The sequence below is a fragment of the Pelophylax lessonae genome, assembly GCF_965119305.1.
Source record: "Pelophylax lessonae genome assembly, chromosome: 5".
NCBI lineage: Eukaryota > Metazoa > Chordata > Amphibia > Anura > Ranidae > Pelophylax > Pelophylax lessonae.
In genome coordinates this window covers 200,252,754-200,278,364 of record NC_138772.1, presented here as the reverse complement: position 1 = coordinate 200,278,364, position 25,611 = coordinate 200,252,754, and the positions used below count along the sequence as shown (strand labels likewise).

Here is a 25,611-nt window from a genome sequence, read left to right as displayed (position 1 = left end):
TAGAGTAAGGAAGGGTTATAACCCCTGTAAGGTTTATTTTTGCCATCTGTGTCCCATTGGGGAGATTTACCTTCACTTCCTGTCTGATTGCCAAACAGGAAGTGTGAGGAAATCCCTGCAAATTAAGAGAATTCCTTCGGGACCCCCAGGTCACCAGAACTAATGTCCTCATTGGAAGATTTTCCAATGAGGAAGATTTTTTTCCATTGGAAGATTTTCCCTCTGTTACTTTTCTGGGGGACAACCCAAATGTTGGAATTTTATTTTACTTTCCCTTTCAATGATAATGGTAAACAGGACAAATAGAGAAATCTCCTTAAAGTGGATAGAAACCCGATTCATGAAATTTGACCTATCTGCAGGGTTTTCTGATCTCTCTTTAAAGCTCTGAGTCCCATCTGTTTCTCCTGCTCCATTCTTCTGTTATCAGCATTATAGCTTCTGACAAGTTCTCCGTCAACTGAGATGAAACCAGGCTGAAATTTGTGTCGGATGGGTGCTATAAATAGATTAGCAGAGAGCTTGTCTATTCACGGCACATTCCTTTCTTCCTTTGCCTATGTGGAGTGGAGGTGTGTGCCTTTCCTCCAATCAGCTGTCTCACAGTGTCTGCCAAGACTACACTCCCAGTGCTGAACAGGAAGAGAAAAATTCTAACATGTGCACTTTCTAAAGAATATAGCAAGCTGAAGACAGCAGATACACATGTACAACTTATGTAGGGAGATTTGGTTTATCTCTGTGTATCATCTAAGGCTGTTAAGTTCACTGGGTATATGTGGGGGTTTACATCCACTTTAATGAGGGCACAGACGGCAATAGAAACATGATGTTCTAATCCCTCTTCACTCTATGCAAAAACTAAAAAAAAAAAAAAAAAAAAAAACAGTTTTGCCTTTAGTTATACTTTAAAGGTAGACAATGTGGGCTATGTGGGACTTTAAGTGAGACACCAGCAGGTATGCCCAGCGTCTCCATCCCTGTATCGGAAAAAACTATTTGAAAAGGATTAAAAGAGGTGCATGGAAGCCAGCCAGCCCCCAGTCTGATGTACTCACCCTCCAGTCTGCCACCAACCAAGTAGACCTGTCTCGATATAAATAAAGAACAGGGGTTTAGTTGACACGCATTTGCAAACGCATGTGGAAGCTGCAGAGCCACGACACGGCACCCTGTTTTATCTGCATCTCCATTTTATAATGGTAAATTTTATTTTACCAATAAATATTCTCTATGCATGGTGCTTCCATTACACTTGGTTTTATTAAGAAAACATAATAGGGTTGATTTACTTATACTGGAGAGTGCAAAATCTGGTGCAGCTGTGCATTGTAGCCAATCAGCTTCTAAGCTTTGACAAAAAAAAAACTGGACCGGAAGATATAATGACCAGGCCATTTTTTGCGATTTGGCACTGCGTTATTTGAACAGACACTGTACCCAAATAAAATTGATGTCCTTTTTTCCCACAAATAGAGCTTTCTTTTGGTGGTGTTTGATCACCTCTGTGGTTTTTATTTTTTGCACAAAAACAAAAAAAGGGCTTCAATTCTGAAAATAAAACCAATATTTTTCACTTTCTGCTATATAACATTCCAAATAAAAAAAATTGTAAAAAGCAATATTTTTTCATCCTTTTAGGCCAATTTGTATTCTTCTACATATTTTTGGTAAAAAAAAAAAAAATCCCAATAAGTGTATTTTGATTGGTTTGCGCAAAAGTTATCATGTCTACAAATTAGGGGAAAGATTTATGTCATTTTTATTTATTTATTTTTTTACTAGTAATGGCGGCGATTAGCAATTTTTAGCGGAACTGCGACATTGCAGTGGACAGATCGGACCCCTAACTGACATTTTTTGGGGGGACCAGTAACATTACTACAGTAATCAGGGCTAAAAATGCACTGTTACTGTAACAATGACACTGGCAGGAAGGGGGTTAACCCAGGGGCAATCAAAGGGTTAAATGTATGCCTAGGGGGTGTTTTCTAACTGTGAGAGGGATGGGCTTGTAGAATCAAGAGACCTGTGATCCTAAATAGGAGGAACACAGGAGCTCTGTATTGATTCTTGAGAGAACATCGGTCTGCTGTCTTTACAACAGCAGACCGCCGTTCTCTCTCCACAGGGAGCGATCGCTGGTGCCAGGCGGCAATCGCGGCTGCCACCCCCATGAATCAGCTTTCCCTCTGGCGAACGGGGGTGTGCGCGTGCCCCGAGGGTCGCTCCCTTGGATCGCCATACAGGTACGGCGATTTGGGCAGCTGAGCCAGCCTGCCGCAGTATATATGTGGTGGGCGGTCGGCAAGCGGTTAACAGATTTTGCTCCTAGGCCAAACAAAGTACGGTACATCATTTGATATACTCATCAAAGTCTAATCTGTAAACTGGACCAGCATACCCCGATGATATTAAAGTGTACTATGTGAGACCAATACTAACACAGTCGGTAGATAAATAGGAAGGAGGAAATAAGGGGATAAACACCTCGAAACGAAGAGCAAAACTAGGTATGGCCAAGTAGTATCAGGGTTGCCTCAGCTGCACCTAAAACTGCAGCAGGCGGTGCTGTGGGGACTTCGTTCTAAGGTAAGTACTTCAAAATGGGCTAGTAGGCTATGCCTACTAGCTCATTATGGCTTTGTCTTTCAGGTTTTTTTTTTTTTTTGGAGGTTTACAACCTCTTTAACAGTAAGCACCCAGCGTTCAGCCTCCATGATATAGTTTATTTCTCACTTCTATTCAGTTAGTATTAGACAGGCGGCCTGTTTCCAGTACCTTGAGATCAAGCATTTGGCAGGCAACAAATAGGGAGTCACACTCTTTGTATATCGCCTAACCGAGAATCTCAATGGATTCTTACTTACATATTTTTAGAAGTTTTTTTGATCTCATTAATGGAAAAGTTGCATTTGTATGCTTTGATCTATTCCCTTGCATTTATTATGAGCTATAAGTTTTGCAGCACTGGTGATCTGGAATCAATTACCCATTTGGGGAATATATATTTATATTTTTTTAATTTTATATTTTCATGAATTTATTTATTTATTTGTTATTTGCACATATATTTACTTGTTGCGCAATTGATCAATGTATTTGGAGGTAGCGCCACACATATTTTGCCTTTCAATGTAACACAGTGCCATTCAGCAAAAAATGGCCTGTCAGGAAGGTGGGGGGGGGGGGGGGGGAATAAATCTTCCGAAGGTCAAGTGGTTAAGGTAAGTAAAATTGAGCAGTTTTTCTTATTTAGAAACTAAAACCATATATTTCTCTGCACTTTAAACATACCTAGTGATCCTGCAGGGAAGTGGGATGCCTCCTGGGAGTAAAGACTGCTGCAGGTGGAAGTTCCAGCTGATCAGTGGTGGGGAACACTGTGTCTCTGATCCAAGATGGAGAGCCGGCACCCTTTTTATAGTAGATCATCGGAGCGGAACAATCGGCGCTTGGTGCGGCACTCAAAGTTACTAAATAAGGTTTACAGTCCACCTTCTTTGCTTCTAGCCCAGAGACATTAAAGTAGGCCTTACCCCATTCTAACTAAAATTTACATCAGCATGCAGCACTGATATTCACTGAGAACATTGCCTGTGACACCATGTGTGAATGGGGGGCAGTCTGAACAATAATAGGATTCTCTCCCCCATTCAAAGATTCACACCCGAACTGCACAGGAATGTGGTCTGTGCGATTCAGTGCAGTGTGATTTTGCAGTCTGATCATTTGAAGGGGCTCAAAATCACACTGAAATGCAGAAAAAGTAGTGCATGCATTACTTTTCAAAAATGCATTACCTTTCCCGCACTGTGTTTTGGTGTGGGCCAGCCCTAAATGGAGAGGAGGGCAGGAGGGGGCTTGTCCCCATCGGGTCATCTTTACACAGTTAAAATTAGTACAGAGCAACCATCTGTTTCAAAATTGTGATCTATCAAAATTCGCTACAGGTGATGTGGAGCTGACATCTGAATCTCACCCAAGTCAATTACCATATGGACAGCAGCGAGCTGGAGGATTGTATTTCATGCTGTTTACAGCTGGCATGGCTCATAGTGCTGCTCAGTGTGAGTGAGCTTATTTTATTGTGTGTTATAATAAATTTGTTTTTACAGAGAGCACTAGATACTTTGCTTTTGTTTTATATATTCAAATACAAGCACTTATAAGCAGTGCTCTTATTAACACATAGTTGCCAACATTTGAAAAAAATTTCCAGGGACACTTTGCAGCACACATATCAATTACTTACCACACCCACTTCCCTGAAGCTCTGCCCACTCCACATAATTAATCTCCGCCTACTTATCATCAGATTATAGGGTCTACTCAATAAAGAGAGAATTACAGGAAATTGAAAAGGGAATTTTAAACTTAAGGCCAAAGTACCAGAGTTGGAATAATTCTCCCATTCAGCTGCACTACTTCTGTCTAAAGTTTAAAATTCTCATCACAATTCCCTACAATTCTAAAGTGTCATATGTGCTCAGGTGTGACCATACAAAAAAATGGAATATGGAAATATAAATAAGTACATTGCCAGGACAATGTAAATTACCCGGGACAGGCTCTGATTTTCCGGGACAGTCCCGGCAAAAACGGGACAGTTGGCAAGTATGTTAACATGTTACTAAAATATTCATAAATTGGATAAAAAAAATCCCTCTATGTATATGTAGTGTGATGAGAGAATAATCAGACGTATCAATGCATAAAGAGTCTTTCCAATAGATAGTGAGCAGAAGTCCACCACATGTGACAAATCCAGAAGATTACTGGGTAAAAGGGTATCTCTGGACTCAAAACCAGCAATAATCCACTCCAGAAGAACACAAGTACACCACAGGTGTGTCCCACACCCCCTCTGAATTTAACACTCACCATCACTCAGCGCATCCTCATATGGTGTCTCCCCTCGCTCACACACTGGATCGGTCCTCCGTTAAGGAAATGACAGCTCTTACAGTACTCCGGTCAAAATAAAGCACAATACCATAGTGTAGCACTGTATAGCATTTATTCATCCAATGAACCCCCAACCCCCCAAAAAAAAATCACAATCACATATATCCTGTAAAAACGAGCATATACAGTATCTCACAAAAGTGAGTACACCCCGCACATTTTTGTAAATATTTTATTAAAACTTTTCATGTGACAGCACTGAAGAAATTACACTTTGCTACAATGTAAAGTAGCGAGTGTACAGCTTGTATAATAGTGTGAATTTGCTGTCCCCTCAAAAACTCAACACACAGCCGTTAATGTCTAAACCGCTGGTAACAAAAATGAGTACACCCCCAAGTGTCCAAATTGGGCCCAATTAGCCATTTTCCTCCCCAGTGTCATGTGACTTGTTAGAGTTACAAGGTCTCAGGTGCGAATGGGGAGCAGGTGTGTTAAATTTGGTGTTATCGCTCTCACTCTCTCATACTGGTCACTGGAAATTCAACATGACACCTCATGGCAAAGAATTCTCTGAGGATCTTAAAAAAAGAAATTCTGCGCTACAGAAAGATGGCCTAAGCTTTAAGAAGATTTCCAAGACCCTGAAACTGAGCTGCAGTGCGGTGCCCAAGACCATAGAGCAGCTTAACAGGACAGGTTCCACTCAAAACAGGCCTCACCATGGTCGACCAGAGAAGTTGAGTGCAAGTGCTCAGCGTCATATCCAGAGGTTGTCTTTGGGAAATAGACGTATGGGTGCTGCCAGCATTGCTGCAGAGGTTGAAGGGGTGGGGGGTCAGCCTGTTAGTGCTCAGACCATACGCCGCACACTGCATCAAATTGGCCTGCATAGCTGTCATCCCAAAAAGAAGCCTCTTCTAAAGGTGATGCAAAAGAAAGCCTGCAAAAAAAGCAAAAGCCAGTGGCAACCTGTGAAGCTCCGGTTAAGGCAGTGCTGGAAAATAATGGTGGCCACGCAAAATATTGACACTTTGGGCTCAATTCGGACATTGTCACTTAGGGGTGTACTCGCTTTTGTTACCAGCGGTTTAGACATTAATGGCTGTGTGTTGAGGTATTTTGAGGGGACAGAAAATTTACACTGTTATACAAGCTGTACACTCACTACTTTACATTGTAGCAAAGTGTCATTTCTTCAGTGTTGTCACATGAAAAGATATAATAAATTATTAACAAAAATGTAAGGAATGTACTCACTTTTGTGAGATACTGTAGGTGTTACATAACCATCAGATTGCCCCTCTCATTTCAAACATTTCTGGCTGGGTTCCACTCTCTCCGCTAGCTCCGAGAGGCATACTGATGTCACTAGTCGCTGTGTGGTCCCACACTGACGCGTTTCATCATTACGACTTTGTCTGAGGGTGGGTCACCAGGTATTTATAGAACACACTCTATCTGCCTTAACCCCTCACCTTCTGAGACAGTCATGACTACACTTAAAGGATAGACAGACCTCCACGATCTACATTACAGTTTCAACGCCTGTATTTAATAGGGTAAGTCTGCACTATTCCATTCAAGGACAATTATCACGGGAATAGTCAATACAAAAACTTTCTTTTGTAGAGATTAAACATTGAACCGTAAGCCCTAACTAATTTGACTCGCAACAATAGATAACAAATTTACATCTTGTATTAGCAATTACCAATCTCGTAGCCCATATTACTTTCCTTTTTCTATTTTTCTATTATCCTTTGAGAATGTTGTATTCAACGAAACGCGTCAGGATGTTTTAGACCGGCTATTCATGATTTTATCATTATCTTTTACATTGGATGCTTGTAAGTACCAGTCTTTCTTTTTAATACATTTTCTATAGCAGTATTACGCTATGTACTTTTATTTGACTTACTTACATGGCTGTTGGTGAGGAATTCAACACTCCCGCATCTTCCTGTGAAAAGCCTTCCATACATCCAATTTAAACTTCATTTCAGAGGAATCCCTGGTTTCATCATGCTATTTCTGACCTGGCTCTGCTATATGGCTAGACAGGTCCATTTATTCTGGTAAGAGTACTTGAGCTTTATCTTATTCTTGTGACGGGACCCTATACACATGTTTGGATTATTCTACCCACCCTTTGGAGTTTGAACACCCTGCATGGGAGATTGCCATTTATATGCCTCTTTTACCTGTCTGCTATATGGCAGCATAGGTACACGACGTTTGGTAAGCGTATTTATTCCTTCTGCTTGGTGACGGGATCTGTTTTTGTCTCCTGGATGGATTTAATGCTCCCCTCCTTGTGAAGATCTTTTTCAGTTTCTCTGCCTGCTTTACAGTACTTTATGATTATACCTCTGGTACACACATTTATTGTTTACATGGTGATGGCTGTCTCTATCATCTTCTATGTATAGACTTCTAAGGGGACACCTTTCACTCTATCTACTGTAAATCCTTCACTGGGCATTTAGAGTGATATTTTAGTTTGTTTTATTTATACCCTCTGGCGGTATTACACTATATTTCTTTCTTTTGTTTTGGTTGGATCACATACCCACCATCTATAAGAAGTCCTACTTCCCTACTGATGATCCCTATTAAGGACCATGAGATGATTTCAACTTCTTATTGGCATTAAATCTGATCCCTACTGGCTTGTTTGACTTGCTTACCATATGGTATTGTAAGTCCACAAATTGCGGTAAGCACATATTATTATTATATCGCTATGAAGTGTCATCCTTTTCACGGCCCGTCAGTCATTTGCTATATATCAATGATGGCTTCTCAGGGAGGGATGTATTTAATATTTTATCCAGGCATAGGACATGCCAATGTCTCTTAAAAATACTTTCTACATCCCTATACTGCAAATGGAAATTAGAGATGAACCCATACTCCTGATTAGTGTTATTCGTTCTCTCCTTATCCATCAAACACAAATCTCATGGAGTTTTGTTTATTTCCTATATAATGCCATCCAGTCGCTGAGGGTTATACCCCTTTTGTACAAACAGATCTTTAATTATTTGGGACTGTGAAAAGAAATCACTCTCCGATAAACAATTATTCCTCACCCTCCTAAATTGACCCTTGGGGATATTTTGCAATCACAAAGGGTGATGTCCACTTTGCAAAGGGAGGTAACTGTTACGATCTGTAGGTTTGAAGTAGACTTTAGTGCCCAAACAATCTCCCTGTCTGAACACACTTACATCCAAATAATGGATTTAGAGATCAATTATAGACTGGGGGCAAACTAGAGGGGGATTTTCGTGGTACTGTTTGTTCCCAGACAGATAATCAGACCATAAGACATATATAAAAATGTATCAAAATGTTTTGTTCCTTACTCCAAGAAAAATCCAGTTTGATGTTGTTATTATTGGTGTTCAGTTCAATAAAAAAAAAATCCTGTAAGGACGTTTCTGTACGTTTCCAGAAAAAAAATAGGTCATCGATAAACCTTTTCTAGAACAACAGACCGTCTCTTTTCTTACCAAAAACAGTCTTGTCCTCCCACTCTCCTATAAATAAATTAGCAAGACTGGGTGCAAATTTAGCACCCATTGCTATTCCCCTTTTTTGAGAATAAAAATCACTGTTGTACATGTAAAAATAACAGTGTAAAGACAAAAATCTAACAACATCCTCAAAATTAACTTTTGACTAAAGGTGATATCCTCTCTTTGGCTCAATGCCCAATTAATGGCAAGTAATGCATCATCATGCTGTATAATAGTATATAGAGAAAATACATCCTGCCGTTACCAAAAACATTTCCAATTGATTGTATATATCTACCCCACTAATAAGCTGCAAAAAATTCTTGATGTCCTTCAAATAAGCTTTAGTACGAAGGACACTGTTCTGTAAGAATTTGTCTAAATGTTGTCCTAATCTAGCTGTCACAGATCCTATACGATTCACAATTGGTCGTGCCGGTGGATTGAGAGGATCTTTATGGTGAAAGATATTTAATCTCTTTTTCATTTATTACCCTATTTTTATATCCATACTTGACAAGTTCCAATAAGTCTTTCATATATTAGTTATTTGGATTTTTCCCAACCAAACATAAGGGTCCTCATCTGCCAACATATTAGATAATTGGGTATGATAATAGGATTTATCAAAAATCACTACCCCCTCCCCCCCCCCTTTATCTGCTAGATGGATAATAATGTTATTCCTCTCTTCTAATTGTTGTACTCTTGAATATACCTTGGGTTGACATTTTCCTTAGGGACTATTTGTTCCAAATCCCTTAATACAAGATTTATAAACACCTCCACATGTTGGTTAGCCGAATTCGCCGGATTGAATAGGGATTTATTTTTTAAACCACTATCAAACCATTCATACCCTCTTTAGTTCTAATAGATGCTACAGTGCTATGTCCCAAAACATTTTTTTTCAGGTTTAACTTCCTTATGTATTTGTGCACATCTATGTATACATCAAATTTACTAATGTTTTTTTTTTATTGCACATTTCAAGCCCGAATTTAAAATATTAATTTCTTTATGGGTTAATTCAACACTACTTCGATTGTAAATGCCTGTTGCCAGTGGTGTATTTAGGTTTTGTGCTGCCCTAGGCCTGACTAAACATGTGCACCCCCTAATTTAAATATAACCCACCCCTTTCTGTAAAGGCCACACCGCTTCCTGTTTATGACCTGCCCTGTCATCTGTAAACCACAGACCACAAACACAATCTATCAGTGCCCATCAGTGTAGCCTCATCAGTTGCCATAAGTTCAGCCTCATTACTGCCCATCAGTGCAGCCTCATCAGTTCCCATAATTTCAGCCTCATCAGTGCCCATCAGTGCAGCCTCATTACTGCCCATCACTGCAGCCTCATCAGCATATTAGTGCAGCCTCATCAGTGCCCATCAATGCAGAATATCAGTGCTGCCTTATCAGTGCAGCCTCATTAGTGCCCATCAGTGCAGTTTGTCAGTACCCACCATTGCCGTCTCATCAGTGGAAATCAGAGCAGCATATTAATGCCCATCAGTGAAGCCTATTAGCGCCCATCAGTGCAGCATATCAGTGCCCATCAGTGCAGCATACCAGTGCTGCCTTATCAGTGTAGCCCCATCAGTGAAGCTTATTAGTGCCACCTCATCAGTGGCCATCAGTGCAGCCTTATTAGTACCCATTAGTACAGCCTTATGTCACTGGATTAGTAAGATTACTCCTTTCATTCAGGATATTTGGACTTGTGTTTGCTGCCACTGATTGTAATCATAGGATTATTTCACCGATTTGTATAATGACTAGGAAGTCCATAGTCATTATATAAATAAGTGAAATAATCAGTGGCAGCGAACACAAGTCCAAATATCTTATAAGATAGAGTAATCTTACTAATCCAGTGACATATTGTGATAGCACATATGAGGTGAGCAGGTCCAAAATATTATTGCAATCATATACAATTAAAAGTCTTAATTGTATATGATGCAATTCAATATGCTCACTCAAGGACAAGGATGTTTAAAGAAATGAAATGATATTATTGAAATGATGCCTGCCATACCTGGGGGCGGAGGAGGGTAGGTGGAGCATTAGGCTGCACTGCCACACTTATTTGCATTGGTAGCTGTCGGGCCAGTTGTAGTAGGTGTGGTCGGCGGCCTGCGGTCTGTTCGAATGTCCTCACCGGCTAGTATTATCATATTGGCAGGTAGCAGTGTGACCGCTTTATGGGGGTGCCAGATTGATTTGCCTCCTGGACCCTGCACACCAGCCTAATTCGCCACATAGGACTGACACTATAATAAAAGTGTAGCGCAAGTTGGCTGGGACCCTTTTCACACGGGAGCCGGTAGGAGGCTGTTTTTTTTTTTTGTGCGGGGGGGGGGGGGGGAGATTTTTTGCTGCCCCCCTGCAAAGTGCCAACCTAGGCCAGGGTCTTGTCGGCCTAGGCCAGGATACAGCACTGCCTGTTACTCTGTTTCCCTCCTTCTTTTTTTGTTGGATCCTACATCCTGCCATATATCCTCTCCTTCTCTTCTCCTGAACTCGCCTTGAATTTGGTTGGGTCTGGTTCCAGCTGGTGCTCTCCAACCTTCCTGATCCCACAGAGTAGGATACAGGTGGGGAGGGCCCGGTGATCTCCCCCTGAGTGTTGGATTCCCTCGATGACTCCCATATCCCTTCCCGCCTCTCCATAAAAAAGGTTGTGGTATGGGAGTTTCCGTTCATTCACCATATTGGGTGAGAGGTTCATACCTATTATATGTGGGCACTAAATGGGTGTAGTTATTAAGCCATGGTTCCTCTGATGGGTTCCTACTTGGTGTCCCCTCCCTCTATAATGTGTTTGTCTTATATGACCAATTATCATGCAAACACCTGAATAAAGAGAGAGTGGGATCCTGATAGATTCAGGGACATCCATTCATACACACCGAGCTTGATTATCCCCAAGGGGGAACAGCGTACTTTGACTCCCTGGTAAAACAGGAGTCAAAGCTGGAGGTGAGCTGCTAGTGAATACCGGAGGTGGATTTTTTTTAGCACCTGTTTTTTGATTACTACACACAGAGGTGGCAAGAATATTCATTTATTTAGGATTGATTGATTGTTACTAGAGGATTTTATTGTCTTTTGGACTTTTTTTTATGCCAGTCTATTCTCCGATATATGAATATATGAATATTTTTTGATGATTTGATTTCACTTGAGGTGTGCTGTGATTTAGCTATATTTTGACACAAATAATATTTGTTTATACATATGCTTTTACATGTGTAGCAAATTTTGTGCACATAGATCACAATTTTGAAAGGTTGCGCTGTACTAATTTTTATACTGTTGTGAGATGTGAAAGCTCTTGTTGAGTACTGGCAGCAATCAATTTACAAATTTTCATTTAAATTAATTTAATTGCGCTGATTAAAATATATTATCTTTTACACGGTTCACCCCGGAATGCGGTGCAGGAAAGGTGCATTGCGTGTGCCTTTCCTGCACTGCATTCAAAGTACGCTGCTTCGGGTGCCAATACATTGTTAACGACATCCCAAACACAGATCGCAAATGCATTGTTTGCCTGCACCAGATAGAACCGCATGGGATTTGGTGAAGTGCGTTGCATTTTTTAAAAGTAGTGCATGCACTACTTTTTCTGCTTTCTGGTGCGATTTGCAGTCTATTCAAATGAATGGGCTGCAAAATCTTACCACACTGAATCGCACAGGAACGCAGGCTGGGTTCCTGTGACATTCGGGAGTGAAAAGTGCAAGCTGAGCCTGGAGATCCAAAGCTGTTAACCCCCACAGCGCTGAAAGTTTAGCAGCAGGAAGAGGATGGGGTAGCCTTGCAGTGAAGATTTCTACAGAGTCCAGCAGCCTGCACATCATGGGACATACTTCATTTCGGGTAAGCAATGTAACTAAAGATAGAGAAACAAATGTTTTTTAACCACCTCATTATTGCACTATAACTGAAAGAGGCTACAGCACGGCTTTCTAGTTCTGGGACCCCCCCAGAACTGCGCCCCACTGGAGCATGCATCGGATGTGCTCTGTGACTGCTGTGTCCTTAGGACACTGCTGACCACAGATCGTGGTAAAAGGACAATCACAACGGCTCTTTACCATATGATTAACTATGTCCTATCACAGCTGATCACATTAAACACACTTGCTGGTTAACGGCAGTCTTTTCCTCACACACTGTCTCTGTGTGAGAAAAGGAAAGCCGGTAACTGGCAAACTGTCAGCACATTGTTTACACTGATAATCAGGGCACTGGTCATCAATTCCCTGATTATCAATGCAACCCCAACAGTGCAGCCTTACCAGTGCCCATCAGTGTGGCCTCATCAGTGCCCATCAGTGCAGTCTCACCAGTGCCCATCAGTGCAGCCTTACCAGTGCTCATTAGTGCAGCCTCATCAGTGCAGCCTCACCAGTGCCCGTCAGTGCAGCCTCATCAGTGCACATCAGTGCAGCCTATCAGTGCCCATCAGTGATCAGTGCAGCCTCATCAGTAAAGAAAAATTACTTATTTGTAAAATTTTATAACAGAAGCTAAGAAAAAAATTTTTTTTTTCGAAATATTCTGACTCTTTCATTTGTAAAAAAAAAAAAGGGGGCAATGAAAAACCACATTTGCATGACCGCGCAATTGGCATTCACAGTGCGACAGCCCTAAAAGCTGAAAATTTACCTGGGCAGGAAGGAGGTGAAAGTGGCCAGCATTGAAGTGGTTAACTCAACTTCAGCTTTTAGTGTTTTTATGCTGTTGTCAGCAAACCACTGGCACAGTCACAGCAGAAAACTGACATGTTCCATGTAGCCAGTCGCTGTGCTCTTCAGTATTGCTTTTTCTGCTGTAAGTCCCAGTTCACAGATGTACGATGACAGACATTGCATTTGATTCGCAGTGCACTGCTCTACAATTCACATGTGATGTCTGTGTGATGCAAATTTAGCCATACGGATTGTATGAATGAATTTGAATCGCTTTCGGACACAACTCGCACATGACCCTTTTTTAGGTCCGCACCAGAATCGGATTGCATGGGTGTTCACACCTATGCGATCCGATTCATATCTGTGATATGCAAACTGATCTGGGGGTGTCGTTAACTTTCTATTGACACCCCCAGCAATTTGCATATGGCAGTGTGAACTGCCTGCAAGTTGAATGCGATGCGGGAATCAGCAGTGGATTCGCAGGGTTCCCGCATCGCATATATATGAACCGGGACTAAAGGTTTTTGGAGAGTGAGAGGCTGAATGCCTAATTTTAAACTTTTCTCCAGTGCAATAAAATGATAATTTTCTTCTTTATTGTAAAATACGTGATAAAAATTATTACAGGCTAGGAATGTCCAATCTCTAAAGTGCATACGTTTTTATTTAATAACACTGGGGAAAGTAATATCATTTTTAAAAGTGATAAATCTTATTTTAATAAACAATAGTGACATCTATATAAAGAATAGAAAAAAAGGAAAGAAGTAAAACATGTCAAGCTCAGAACTTTTGTGTGCGTTTGAACAATAGTTTATAAAAGTATTGCACCGTATCCTTTTCAGCTGTCCAAATCTACGGCAGAGTCTAGCTGTAAGAGTAATGGAACATGGAGTTTTTCAAGCAATAAGTATTTTCAGTTCTTCATCTGTCAATTCATTCACCTCCATGATCTTCTCCAAATACTCCATATATCGACTTCTGTCTTGGAGAAACTGTGGGATCCTGGCATTGTGCACAACAGCAAGGTCTTTTAAACGGTCTACGTCTTCAAATGAAACCTTTGATAGGAATTAATCAGACTTAGGAATAGTAAACAATGCATATCATATTTTTAAACCAAATTAAAGTAAAATACTAGGCATTTTTCTCATCTGCAACAATCATTATCCCTGTAAAATGTACCTTACCTTTTACTTTGTTGGTATGCGGAGCAGTCTTAATACTGTATATTAGACACTAATTCTTGGTTCGGATCTGTGTATAATGCAGAAACTAAAGCTGGAGTCAAGGAATGTGGCTAAAAAAAATTCTGGGAAATTCATAGAGTATCATAGACACTTTTGAGAATTTCTTCACTCCTCCGTGAGACAAATGTTGGTGCAGGCAACAGATTCATGTACTTTCCTGGGTCGGAATGTGTCAAGTGGAGGGACGGCACTGAGGCTAGGATGTCCATACCATGGACGCACGGTCTACAACACTCTTTACAAATTTCCCAGAATTTGTTTAGTCATATTCCTTTTCACTGGCATGATAAAAGACGGCACAATAATGTTATTGTGTTGTGCGGTATTGTATATTAGTTAATGTTTAGTACTGTGTTTGAACATACTTACTAATATACTATACTACTGTATATGTTATAGTAAGAGTGATTGCACTTACAGGGAACTCAATAGGCTGATTATAGGTCACTTTGGACTGTGGTCTCCACTATTCATCTTATTTACACCAATGATGGCACACAATTCCTCCTACTGATACCAGTGATAGGGCACTATTCCTCCCACTGAACCAATGGCAGGGCAATATTCTTTCCACTGACACCAATTATGGGGCACTATCTATTCCTACCACTGACACCAATAATGGAACACAATTCATCCCACTTACACCAATCATGGGGCACTTTTTCTTCCACTGACACCATCAATGGGGCACTATTAATCCTCCCGACACCAATGATGGGGCACTATTCCCTACACAGACACCAATAATGGGGCACTATTCCTCCCACTAATACCATTGATGGGGCACTATGCCTCCCACTAATACCATCGACGGGGCACTATTCCTCCCACTGATACCATCAATGGGGCACTATTCATCTTATTGACACCAGTGATGGGGCACGATTCCTCCTACTGATACCAGTGATAGTGCACCATTCCTCCCACAGAACCAATGACAGGGCAATATTCTTTCCACTGACACCAATGATGGGGCACTATTCCTTCCACTGACACCAATAATGGGACACTCTTCCTCCCACTTACACCAATGATGAGGCACTTTTTCTTCCACTGACACCATCAATGGGGCACTATTCATCCCACTGGCACCAATGATGGGGCACTATTCCTCCCACTGGCACCAATGATGGGGCACTATTCCTCCCACTGACACCAATAATGGAGCACTATTCCTCCCACTGCCACCAATGATGGAGTACTATTCTTCTCACTGACACCAATGACAGGGCATTTTCTATTCCCACTGGCCCCAGTTTGGCTCTCCTAAAGCCTGAAGGACAGTAGACTGGCCCATAGTTTAGAAAGTTTAAAGACCCCAGGTATAGAAGATAGCACAGTTTCTTAAATCTTGACGCTACAATCATAATGGCAGCATACCAAAATGAATAAAGATTTCTAAATGTATTGCAATATTTATGGTGTGGGGTTTATGAGCAGTAAAAACTGGCTAGATATCTAGGCTAGGCTAGATGGCTAGGTATCACCTAAAAAATGTCAGCGCACTGATTTATATAATTCAATGAGGGCCTTTTCATCCAAGTGTAACACACATAAATGTTACCAAAGCATTTTTCATAATTCATTTAATTTTTGCACCTATTTGATGGAAATTCACTGATACTAAATATAGTTTTTATGAACTGTATGTATACAGCTTTTTTTTTTCTTTTTTTTTTTAGCTATCTGTTGTTCTGCAAGGTATAGATGACCAGCCTACCCTACCCTAGCCTTTCTATATACTACCCTAGCCTGTCCATTTGCTACCCTAGCCTGTCTATTTACTACACTAGCCTGTCTATTTACTACACTAGTCTGTCCATAAACTACCCTAGCCTGTCTATATACTACCCTAGCCTGTCTATTTACCGGTACTACACTAATCTGTCCATAAACTACCCTAGCCTGTCTATATACTACCCTAGCTTTTCCATATAGTACCCTAGCCTGTCTATATACTACCCTACCCTGTCTATATACTACACTAGCCTATCCATATACCTGCGGACCATCGCAGTTTTGAGGAAGCGAGCTCGTGCCTCCTCTATTTGTTTTCAGGCCAGGTCCAGAGGCGCAGGTGCAAGCCTGCAGACCATGGCTGAAGAAATAAGTGGAGAGGGGCTGCAAAAGACTCCACCCGCCACCTCCACGATATACATGGGTAGGGCAAAGGGGGAGGTGGAGTCAGGGGCAGAGCCAAGGGGGCGGCAAAATGAAGTTTCGCCTAGGGTGTCAGAAATCCTTGAACCAGCCCTGACTGTCATTCTCCTATATGTATCCGGATCACAGATGGATACATCAAGATGAAAATCTCATATTCATAGAAAAAGAGGCTGTACCTCTTAAAAACTCATGTTCACAGCAAGTTCATGGTGTCGTCATCACGCTTGCACACTTTTTAAGCAGGCGATCCTTTGCTATTGATTTGACATTGCATGTATATTATTTATCATGTATCTACCGATTTATCTTTAAAGCGGAGTTCCGGCCATGAAAAAAAATTTTCAATAAAAATACCCCCGGGACAGTCAGGGCTAGTACATTCCATAATGGATAGCCTCTGTACTGTCCCGGGTCGCACTTACCTGCAAGAAGAAATACTTACCTTTAAAATTTCTTCTCCAGTGTTGCCATCTCGGATGTGGGCAGCTGAAGCCAGCGCGTCCTCTTCTGCATCCTCTTCCGTCCTCTTCGGTCCCACAATGCACTGCACCGGCCCCGCTCGTCACTTCTGGTGCGGCGCCGCATTCCTCCACAGCTTCTGGGCATGCCCAGAAGCTGTTTAGCAGGGAATGCGGTGACGCACCGGAAGTGACGAGCGGGGCCGGTGCCGTCGAATTGATACCTGGGAGCGATGATGTTCAGCTCCCAGGAATCATTGCAAACCGGAAGTGACGGCGCGGGCCGCGGCCGCCGAGGGAGGAAGTGGAAGAAAGGTGAGTATATTTTCCTACAATAACAAGGTAAGTAAAAAAAAATAAAAAATCGTAACTATCCATTTCCTTTACAGGTGACTAAAAGCAAGCGGATGGCCACAAAATCAATTATGTCGATTTTGTGGCCGGAACTGCGCTTTAATTATTTGTTTTTGTTATCATTTATGTTAATTATTTTGGCGCAGCACGTTAATTTTGTATTTCTCCATTGTGTCTGTGAAGGGAACCACAGTTGTTACATATGTCTACCTTTCCTGGTCTCCATTACTTAGTAACTGGGTGGGACTATTACCTTACACAGGAAATATAGGGATATTTCTGGTTTCGGTTCAGTTTTTGTGACTTCCTTTCAGCTCACAGAAAGTGACAAGGACATTGCAGTTTTGGCAAGGCTAATTGGTATTTTCTATACTTGTCGAAAATGTTCTAAGCTTGAAAAAATAAAACTACTGCGGCTACCACATTTTACATACGGTACTCATAAATGCAATATATTAATCTTTATGCTTGGATACACTTTAAGTCCCCATTCACACTTGAGCTTTTTTCACCTTATGCCTAATGCTCAAAAAAGTACTTGAGCTTCTTTTGAACTTATTCAGCATAATTTTTGATCCCCTAGACTTCAATGAGAATGAATTCTGTTCTGTAGGAAGAATTCCTACAGAGCTGCTCTCCTTCCCTTTGTCAGCCCAGGAAACTCCTAAATATTGATACACGTGCAAAAATGCCTGTAAAATACCTAATGTGTCGGGAATACACTCTGCTCAGGTGTGAATGCAGGCTAAAATGTTGCATGGCTCCTTTTGCTCCTGCTGACAGGGTTGGACTTTAATCACATGCTCAAGTTTGTTACTCAAATTTTTCAAATCAAATGGCCTATCCAGTACACCCAGCCTCTCTGCTAAGGGTTTGGGATAAGAATGTGGTCTACCTGTCATCTACCTGTCAGTATGGGCCTCAGCCCTAACAGCTTTAAAACTCTATATCCACTTTTGGAGCTGGGTTCCATTTTACAGTACAGTATGGAAAAAAAATTGTGTTGGAAAAGAAAGCTGCACGGTCATTTCTATTGTTTGATTCTAAATAAATCTTTAAAGCAAACATAAACTGTAATGGATGCATTTTAAATGTTTTCTTATTGTAAGATTTGATAATACGGGAAGCATGAAGTATACCTTTCCCATGGCTGTCAACAGGTGGAAATCTATGGTTTCTCTGTGCCTTAGTATTCGAAGAATCCCATCAAGATACACTTGATCTTTACTAAAACAGCCTAGAAAGATGAAAAAGAAAATGTTTTAGCGCCAGTGAAGTAAACAAGGAGCTCCAGAAGTCACCATTCCAGAGCTTCTTGGGTCCTTAAAACTATTCCCAGGACAGGATTCCTGTCACTTTCAAGCCTTAGCAGTGTGGATGGGAGTATATGTGTTCCCCATTTCAGGATTCTGGTCAGAGAAACAGAAGACCAGACTCATTATGAGACCCAAAGGACATGTATGTTGTTGGATAATTGATTTAAATAAATTAATGTAGCGCTACCCCTGCAGGAGCTGCTTGGTAATTTGGGTTCTCTATACTGCCCCACGACTCCAATAACATCCTCAGCCCCTCTGACACACCTGGTTGAATGAAAGTTAATGCAAGAACCTATAGAAAATGAAATGTAGATACCTTTAACTTGGCTGTGAATTACAGCCAGGAAATAGACACAAGACCAATTAGTGGTAAATGAACTCAATATATTGGCAATGGTTAGAATAAATGGTGGTTTGATCATAAATAAACACACAGGTAGGATCAGACACAGTCCCCTAGACAATATAATCACCATGCCAAGGTAATTTAGAATAGAGTTCTGTACCATTAGATTGGAAATAACTCATTAATCAGCAAAGTCAGCAATAAACAATGCATATAAGCATTACCGGCAATGTGAATAATAACACTATAACTAGGCTAGAGTGCACCCTGGTGCACCCTAATGACTAGGATATGGTATTAGCATGAGCAATAGGTGAAGGTCACTGTGTAGCAACTGTAAGGGGACAGTCTCTTCAGCTGGGTAGAGCTAGGGCCCAGTTGTATCGATGGTGCACATGTGCATAGTCCTAGTCGAGCCTGCAGGTAAAAAAGATACTAGATGGCTGTATGGTCAATTCCTAAAGGGCTCAGTCTTTCTAGCATGAGATGGTAAATCTCAACAACAGCAGCTCATCAGTCCCAGTGATAATGCAGCTCATCCTCTGGTCACATACAGCGATTAGTCCACTCTCTGCTCTGTACCCAAGTGACTCTGGCTGTCGGCACATCTGGGCTCAGCACTCAGGATCCCACTCAGGCTGCTGATATGCTGCAGTGATTGTGCACACTAGACAGTGCTGTGCGCGTGCCAGGCTCCCTCTTGCAAGAGAAAGCTGTGTCCTCTACAGAATGAGAAAATGCAGCTCTTCATTCAGTCCAAAAGTCAGGAAATTCAGTCCAAAAGCTCATGATTACAGCAGAGTCTCTCTCCTCTGGACTACAGTTCCCGAAGTGCAGTGCTGCCTGACTCTGTCTTTTGAACTCTTCCTGCTCAGCAGCTACCTCCTCTTAATGATGTTGCTGTTAACCAGTTCAGGGCAGAAGCTATAGAAAGCAGCTGCAGCCAGTGTTTCTCTCATTCTCCATTCTTAGCCAAGCAATGGCTACACAAATAATAAAAAGGCATTTTAGACGTTTGTATGTGTCTTCCGAAAATACTGGTATACTTGCACACAATGGGTGAGGGCATGCTTGTAAAAACACCCCTCCTATATACTAAAGCAAATTTAGGCTGGTATCGCCACGGCATGGGCCAAATGCTTGTTGCCTGGTGTGCCCATAGTGAAAGAAAGGTCTTTTATTGGCAAATCAGACAGCATATCTCCATAGAAAATTATATTTTATTTAGCAGGCAAGTCTGCATGTCTCCTGGCGGTGTTTGCCTCGGCAATCGCTGGGAGGCGGAGACAGGCATTTGCTAGCAAAGCAGTCATCTCCTTGCTAGCTGCGTTGTCAGGTTGCTGGGCACCAAGGTTGATACCTTGTTTGACATTGTGTTTCAGGGAACCTATGGAGATGGGACAAAGTACTACATGTACTTTGTTCCATCAAGTACTGAATTCCTGCATGCGAGTAACCCTGGTCATACACTGGGCAAATTTTGGTCAGTCCCTGGTGAACTGCCCAAAATCCACCTAGTGGGTGGACCTTTCGGAATCCTTTGACCAAACATCCTTCGAAAAATCAAAGGGGCAAGGTGGAAAATTGCCAAGCGAACAGCGGCTGTTCAGGTATTCTGACATCCACCGTCAGAACGGGGCGTTCTCTGTAATTGCCAGCTTCAGAAAGTCTCCTAGGACACCATCTTAGAAACCTTCCAGAAGCTTTTAGCCTCTATACTATGAACAACCCTGAAACTAGTGTAATTCTATTCATAACAGCCTCCTGTACATTCCCTGCACAGCATTATTAACTGGTAGTGGAATAATATAATATAATTTTTGCATTTACCTGGTTGTGATGTGTCAGTGCAGCCCCTCTTTGCCCGTACACAGTAGTCCCAGCGTGTGTTTGGATCTTTGACAAACTGACCCACATCCTGGAACAACTCACTGAATGACATGTGGCTGGCTTGGTACACGGTATAATATAGAAAAGCAGCCCTCCACAGAAAGGGATCCTTTCGAAATAAGACACTGTGTATGCTTGCAAGACCTTCTTCTGTTGGGTTGACTGGCTTTAAACCATACTTCTTACGACCATTGACGTTATTCCAAGGCTGCTGATTATTGTTCATTCCGCGAAAATAATGGGTGCCTGTAGGGAAAAAAATCATGATTGGCATAATATGGCAACTGATTTTTGTTGATCTGACCGCATGTATGTGCTTGCTTAAAGTGTAAGAGCACATTAAAGGAAATCGCCTACTCAACCCTCCAGTCCTTTCCCTATTACACATAATTATTCTACTTCACATTGCTCTGGTATACCCACAGGTGAACAACAGTCTATAGGCGCCTATTTATGCATTTTGTATATAAATGCCAGTAGCCAAAATACTCCCAGGTGTGCTAAGAGAAAACATATATAACACACTGACATACTCAGACATCCTGCAGCTTTATATTGAGATTGAGATTGAAATATTTATGTATTGCACATACCTAGTTAGTAGGTACCAGAGTAAGATGGGGGGGGGGGGGGGCATTTCCAACATCAGACTGCCCAGACAGGTCACCAACGCATCGATCTAGGGTTGCCAGATCCTACAGAACTTTTGGGACAAGCATTACTAATATATATTATGTGGAATTTAGACTGGCGGTCGTCAAGGGGCCTCTTTAGTTGAATAAACCGCAGAGGGGATGTGTCTTTCGAATTCATCAGAATAGTTTTCATTGTATAAAAAGTTTTAAGGTTATCGGAAAATTCAAAGCAGCCCCACACTATATTGCTATAGCAACACAGCACTGTCAGGAGGAGGAAGGGGTGCTCCAGCGAGCAGAGAACCTGCACATTGTTGCATCAGATGCAGCTCTTATTTCATTCAACAAGCTTTAAAGTTTTTCTTGTTTTCAAGGATACCATGGCTCAAAATGTCACATTCGTTATGTGTGAAGGCTAAGTTCACCTTTTCCAGAAAATAGTCTGTGCAGTCAAGAAGTCCCAGTATTAAATCTGTGCAGCTTTGTAAAATGGTCATTCATTTTATCGTCATTTCTGTAGGCCATTGAGGCCATCTCCCAGAAGCCTGGTTGAAAAACACCCAGTTACCAATCCCAACATCCTGCCCTGTTGGTTTTCACTCCTGTAATGCTGGCAGTGAGCGTCTAACAGTTTTTATGTCCTAGCAACAAGGCAGGACTTGGAGATTGCTAACTGGGAGTTTTTCAGCTAGGCTTCCATGTGGGCATAAATGACCAACAGGTATGATAATAAAAATAATGAACAATTTACAAAGCTGCAGAGTTTTTATATCTACTGGGACCCCTTAACTGCATTGTCTATATTCTGAACCTAGCCTTAAGAGTTGGTTCACACTGGGGCGGCACGACTCTGTACTACTTCGGGGGCGACTTGTGCATTCCCATGCACCACGACTTCGGAGCGACTTGCATGGACTTCACATAATGGAAGTCTATGCAAGTCGCTCCGAGGTCGCCCCGAAGTAGTACAGGACCCTTTTTCTAAGTCGGAGCGACTTGTGTCGCTCCTATTAGAACGGGTCCTGTAGCAGTCAATGGACCGCGAGGGAGCGCGACTTGTCAGGCTGACAAGTCACCTGACAAGTCGTGCTAGTGTGAATCGAGTCTCAAAGGGAAACTAAACTCTCCTATTCTTTACAACTAAGGAAGTTGCCATCTTAGCTTCTGTTTGATCTGCAAGAAAATGACAAGGACTGGCCCAAGTTAATGTGGTTGTGACAACCACGGACCCTCAGAGGGGACACATCATCAGTGTAAAATAAATCAGTCCTAAAAACTTTGTAAGTCTTTGTAAGTGGATGAATGGCGACAGCTATTCTCTGAGTATAGCCAGCTCTGTGCGATAAAAACAAGGGGGAAGAACTGGAAGCGCTACCTGAGTGTAGAATTAAAAGACAGAATTTATTGCAAAAGTAAAACATACTCACAGGATAGAAGTGAAAAACATGCCCATCAGATGTGTGGGGAAGCTGCTTGGATCCGTCCTGTGAACACCACCCCTTGCCAGGAAACTGCTGCAGATGGAGAAGTAGTATGGAGCGCCCTATGGCCACTAGGTGGAGAAGGTTACTAGGAAGTTTACCCGGACTTCCAAGTGGCCATAGGACGTTCCAAGCTACTTCTTCATCTGCAGCGGTTCCCTGGCAAAGTGCGGTGTCCACAGGACAGATCCAAGTGGCTCCCCCAAATATCTGATGGGCATGTTTTACACTTCTATACTGTGAGTGTATTTTTTTTTTTTTCCGGATTGTCGCTCTTTTTTTGTTTATAGCGTAAAAATAAAAAAAACTGCGGAGGTGATCAAAAACCACCAAAAGAAAGCTCTATTTGTGGAAAAAAAAGGACATACATTTCATTTGTTTGCAGCATCGCACGGCCGCGCAATTGTCAGTTAAACACTTCAATACAGGGCACTTTCACCCCCTTCCTGCCCAGGCCAATTTTCAGCTTTTAGCGCTGTTGCATTTTGAATGACAATTACGCGGTCATGCAACACTGTACCTAAACCAAATTTATGTCATTTCTTTCCCACAAATAGAGCTTTCTTTTGGTGGTATTTGATCACCGCAAGGTTTTTTCTTTTTTTCTAAGCAAATAAAAAAGACCGAAAAGATTGAAAAAAAAAAAAAAAAGTTTTTTTGTTTATGTTGTACATTTTTTGTAAATAAATAAGTTTTTCCTGCACTGACGAGCACTGATGAGGCCGCACTGACAGACACTGATGAGGAGGCACTGATGAGGTGGCACTGATGGGTTGCACTGATATGCACCATTGATGGGCACTGATGGGCGGCACTGACGGGTACTGATGGGCACTGATAGGTGGCACTGATGGGTACTGATAGGTGGCACTGATGGGCAATGATGGGCACTGGTGAGCAGCATTGATAGATGGCAATGATGGGCACTGGTGGCTGGCACTGATGGATAGCAATGATGGGCAGCACTGATGAGGAGGGCACTGACAGGCTCCCTGAGCACTGATTGGCATCCCTAGTGGCATGGGTGGGCATCCCTGGTGGACATGGGTGGGCAATCCATGGTGGCTCTAGTGGCATCCCCCAAGGGTCTGCACTGGTAATCAATGCTCTGATTACCAGCACAGACCTCCTCCTGTCAGGAGAGCCGCAGATCGGCTCTCCTCTACTCGCGCCGCTCAGGCGCAAACTGAAGCAAGTTGATTAACGGCACTTCCTATTTTTCTATGTGACCAGCTGTGATTGGACACAGCTGGTCACATGGTAAAGAGCCTACGTCATAGGCTCTTTACCGGTATCGGAGATGCGGTGTGTCAGAGTGACACACTGCACCACCGATCGCCGCTCTGCGGGCCCCCCCCCCCCCTGGGGGCACGCAGAGCGGCCTATCCTGCTGGACGTCGTACGACGCCCAGTCAGGATAGAGCAACCCATTTGCGGCCATCATTTTGCTATATGACGGGCGGGAAGTGGTTAAAGTAACCCAGTGCCGTATCACAAAAATGGCCTGGTCATTAAGGGGATAAAACCTTCTGGTGCCGAAGTGATTAAAGTCGAAATCATTTTTTTTTCTACCTTAATGCAATCTCTGCATGAAGGTAGAAAACTCCCCACTACCTGTCCTCCCCCATCCCTAAACACTTACCTGGCTCTGTCTACGTCTCCGTCTATGGCTCCAGCACCTCTCCCTCACTTTCTATTTTCACAGGAGAAACTGAGTATTGGCTCCTGTTGCTGTCAGTCAAACTCCTGTGAAGGAGGTGAGGACGTGGCTTACCAGCACAGTCTGTGTCTATGGACACGGGAGTGAGCATGTACAGTACTTCCTTAGCACTTGGCTTGGTTTACTAAGGAGGCACCCAGAGTAGGGAAAGCTTACAGTGTTGGTGGGGGACTGCCTGGTGAGAAGGTACGGGATCTATCTGTACAATATTTATGCACAGAGCAGGTAAGTATCACCTCTTTAATATCACTTTAAAGCAGAACTTCACCTTCTCCCCCTCTCTCTCCTTGTTGTAAACTTTATTTTTTTTGGGGGGGGGGGGGGCAGTAACCTAATTTGACAGGTACCCGCTCCCACGTTTGCTTGGATCGCCTACTAGGCCATTTGGGCAGAATTTTGTCCAATGCCCGCAACCTCCTGGGACACATCACAGGTCCAAGAAGGCTGAGGGACCATTCATGGAGCGCAGTGCGTCTCGTGCATGCGCAGCGGGATCCAGCTGTGACACCCCCACAGTCAACATGATGGCACCGGGAACCCAAAGAGCTGCGCTAAGCTGGACTAGGTAAGGACAGTGCTGGATTCTTGTTCTGGTAGGTGCCTTTTCATAAAAAGTCTGCAGCTACAATATTTGTAGCTGCTGACTTTTACTTTTTTATCTCTGACTGAAGCTCCTCTATAAAGCAGTATTAAACCCAAAACCAAAATAATAATATATTGCAGATTACCAATCATTAGATGTGTGGCTGCATAAGTTTTCTTTTTTAGGCTTTTTCCCCTCTGTTAGTGTTAGATGGACTAGCAGATTTATATACACTAACACATTGAAACCAAACCCAGCTAGTAATT

The 25,611-nt window shown here is 42.3% G+C and overlaps 1 protein-coding gene across 1 annotated transcript in view; it reads right to left on the bottom strand.

The window, feature by feature from the left end:
- Nucleotides 1–13,789: 13,789 nt before the first annotated feature.
- Nucleotides 13,790–25,611, bottom strand: part of MATCAP2 (microtubule associated tyrosine carboxypeptidase 2) — a 52,527-nt gene continuing 40,705 nt past the window's right edge. Inside the window, exons 5-7 of the mRNA XM_082259509.1 lie at nt 20,867–21,172; nt 18,511–18,608; nt 13,790–14,204 (exon numbers count right to left, since the gene is read on the bottom strand). Coding sequence (XP_082115635.1) covers nt 14,043–14,204; nt 18,511–18,608; nt 20,867–21,172 — 566 coding nt within the window. The 3' untranslated portion in view covers nt 13,790–14,042. The remainder of the gene's footprint in view (nt 14,205–18,510; nt 18,609–20,866; nt 21,173–25,611) is intronic.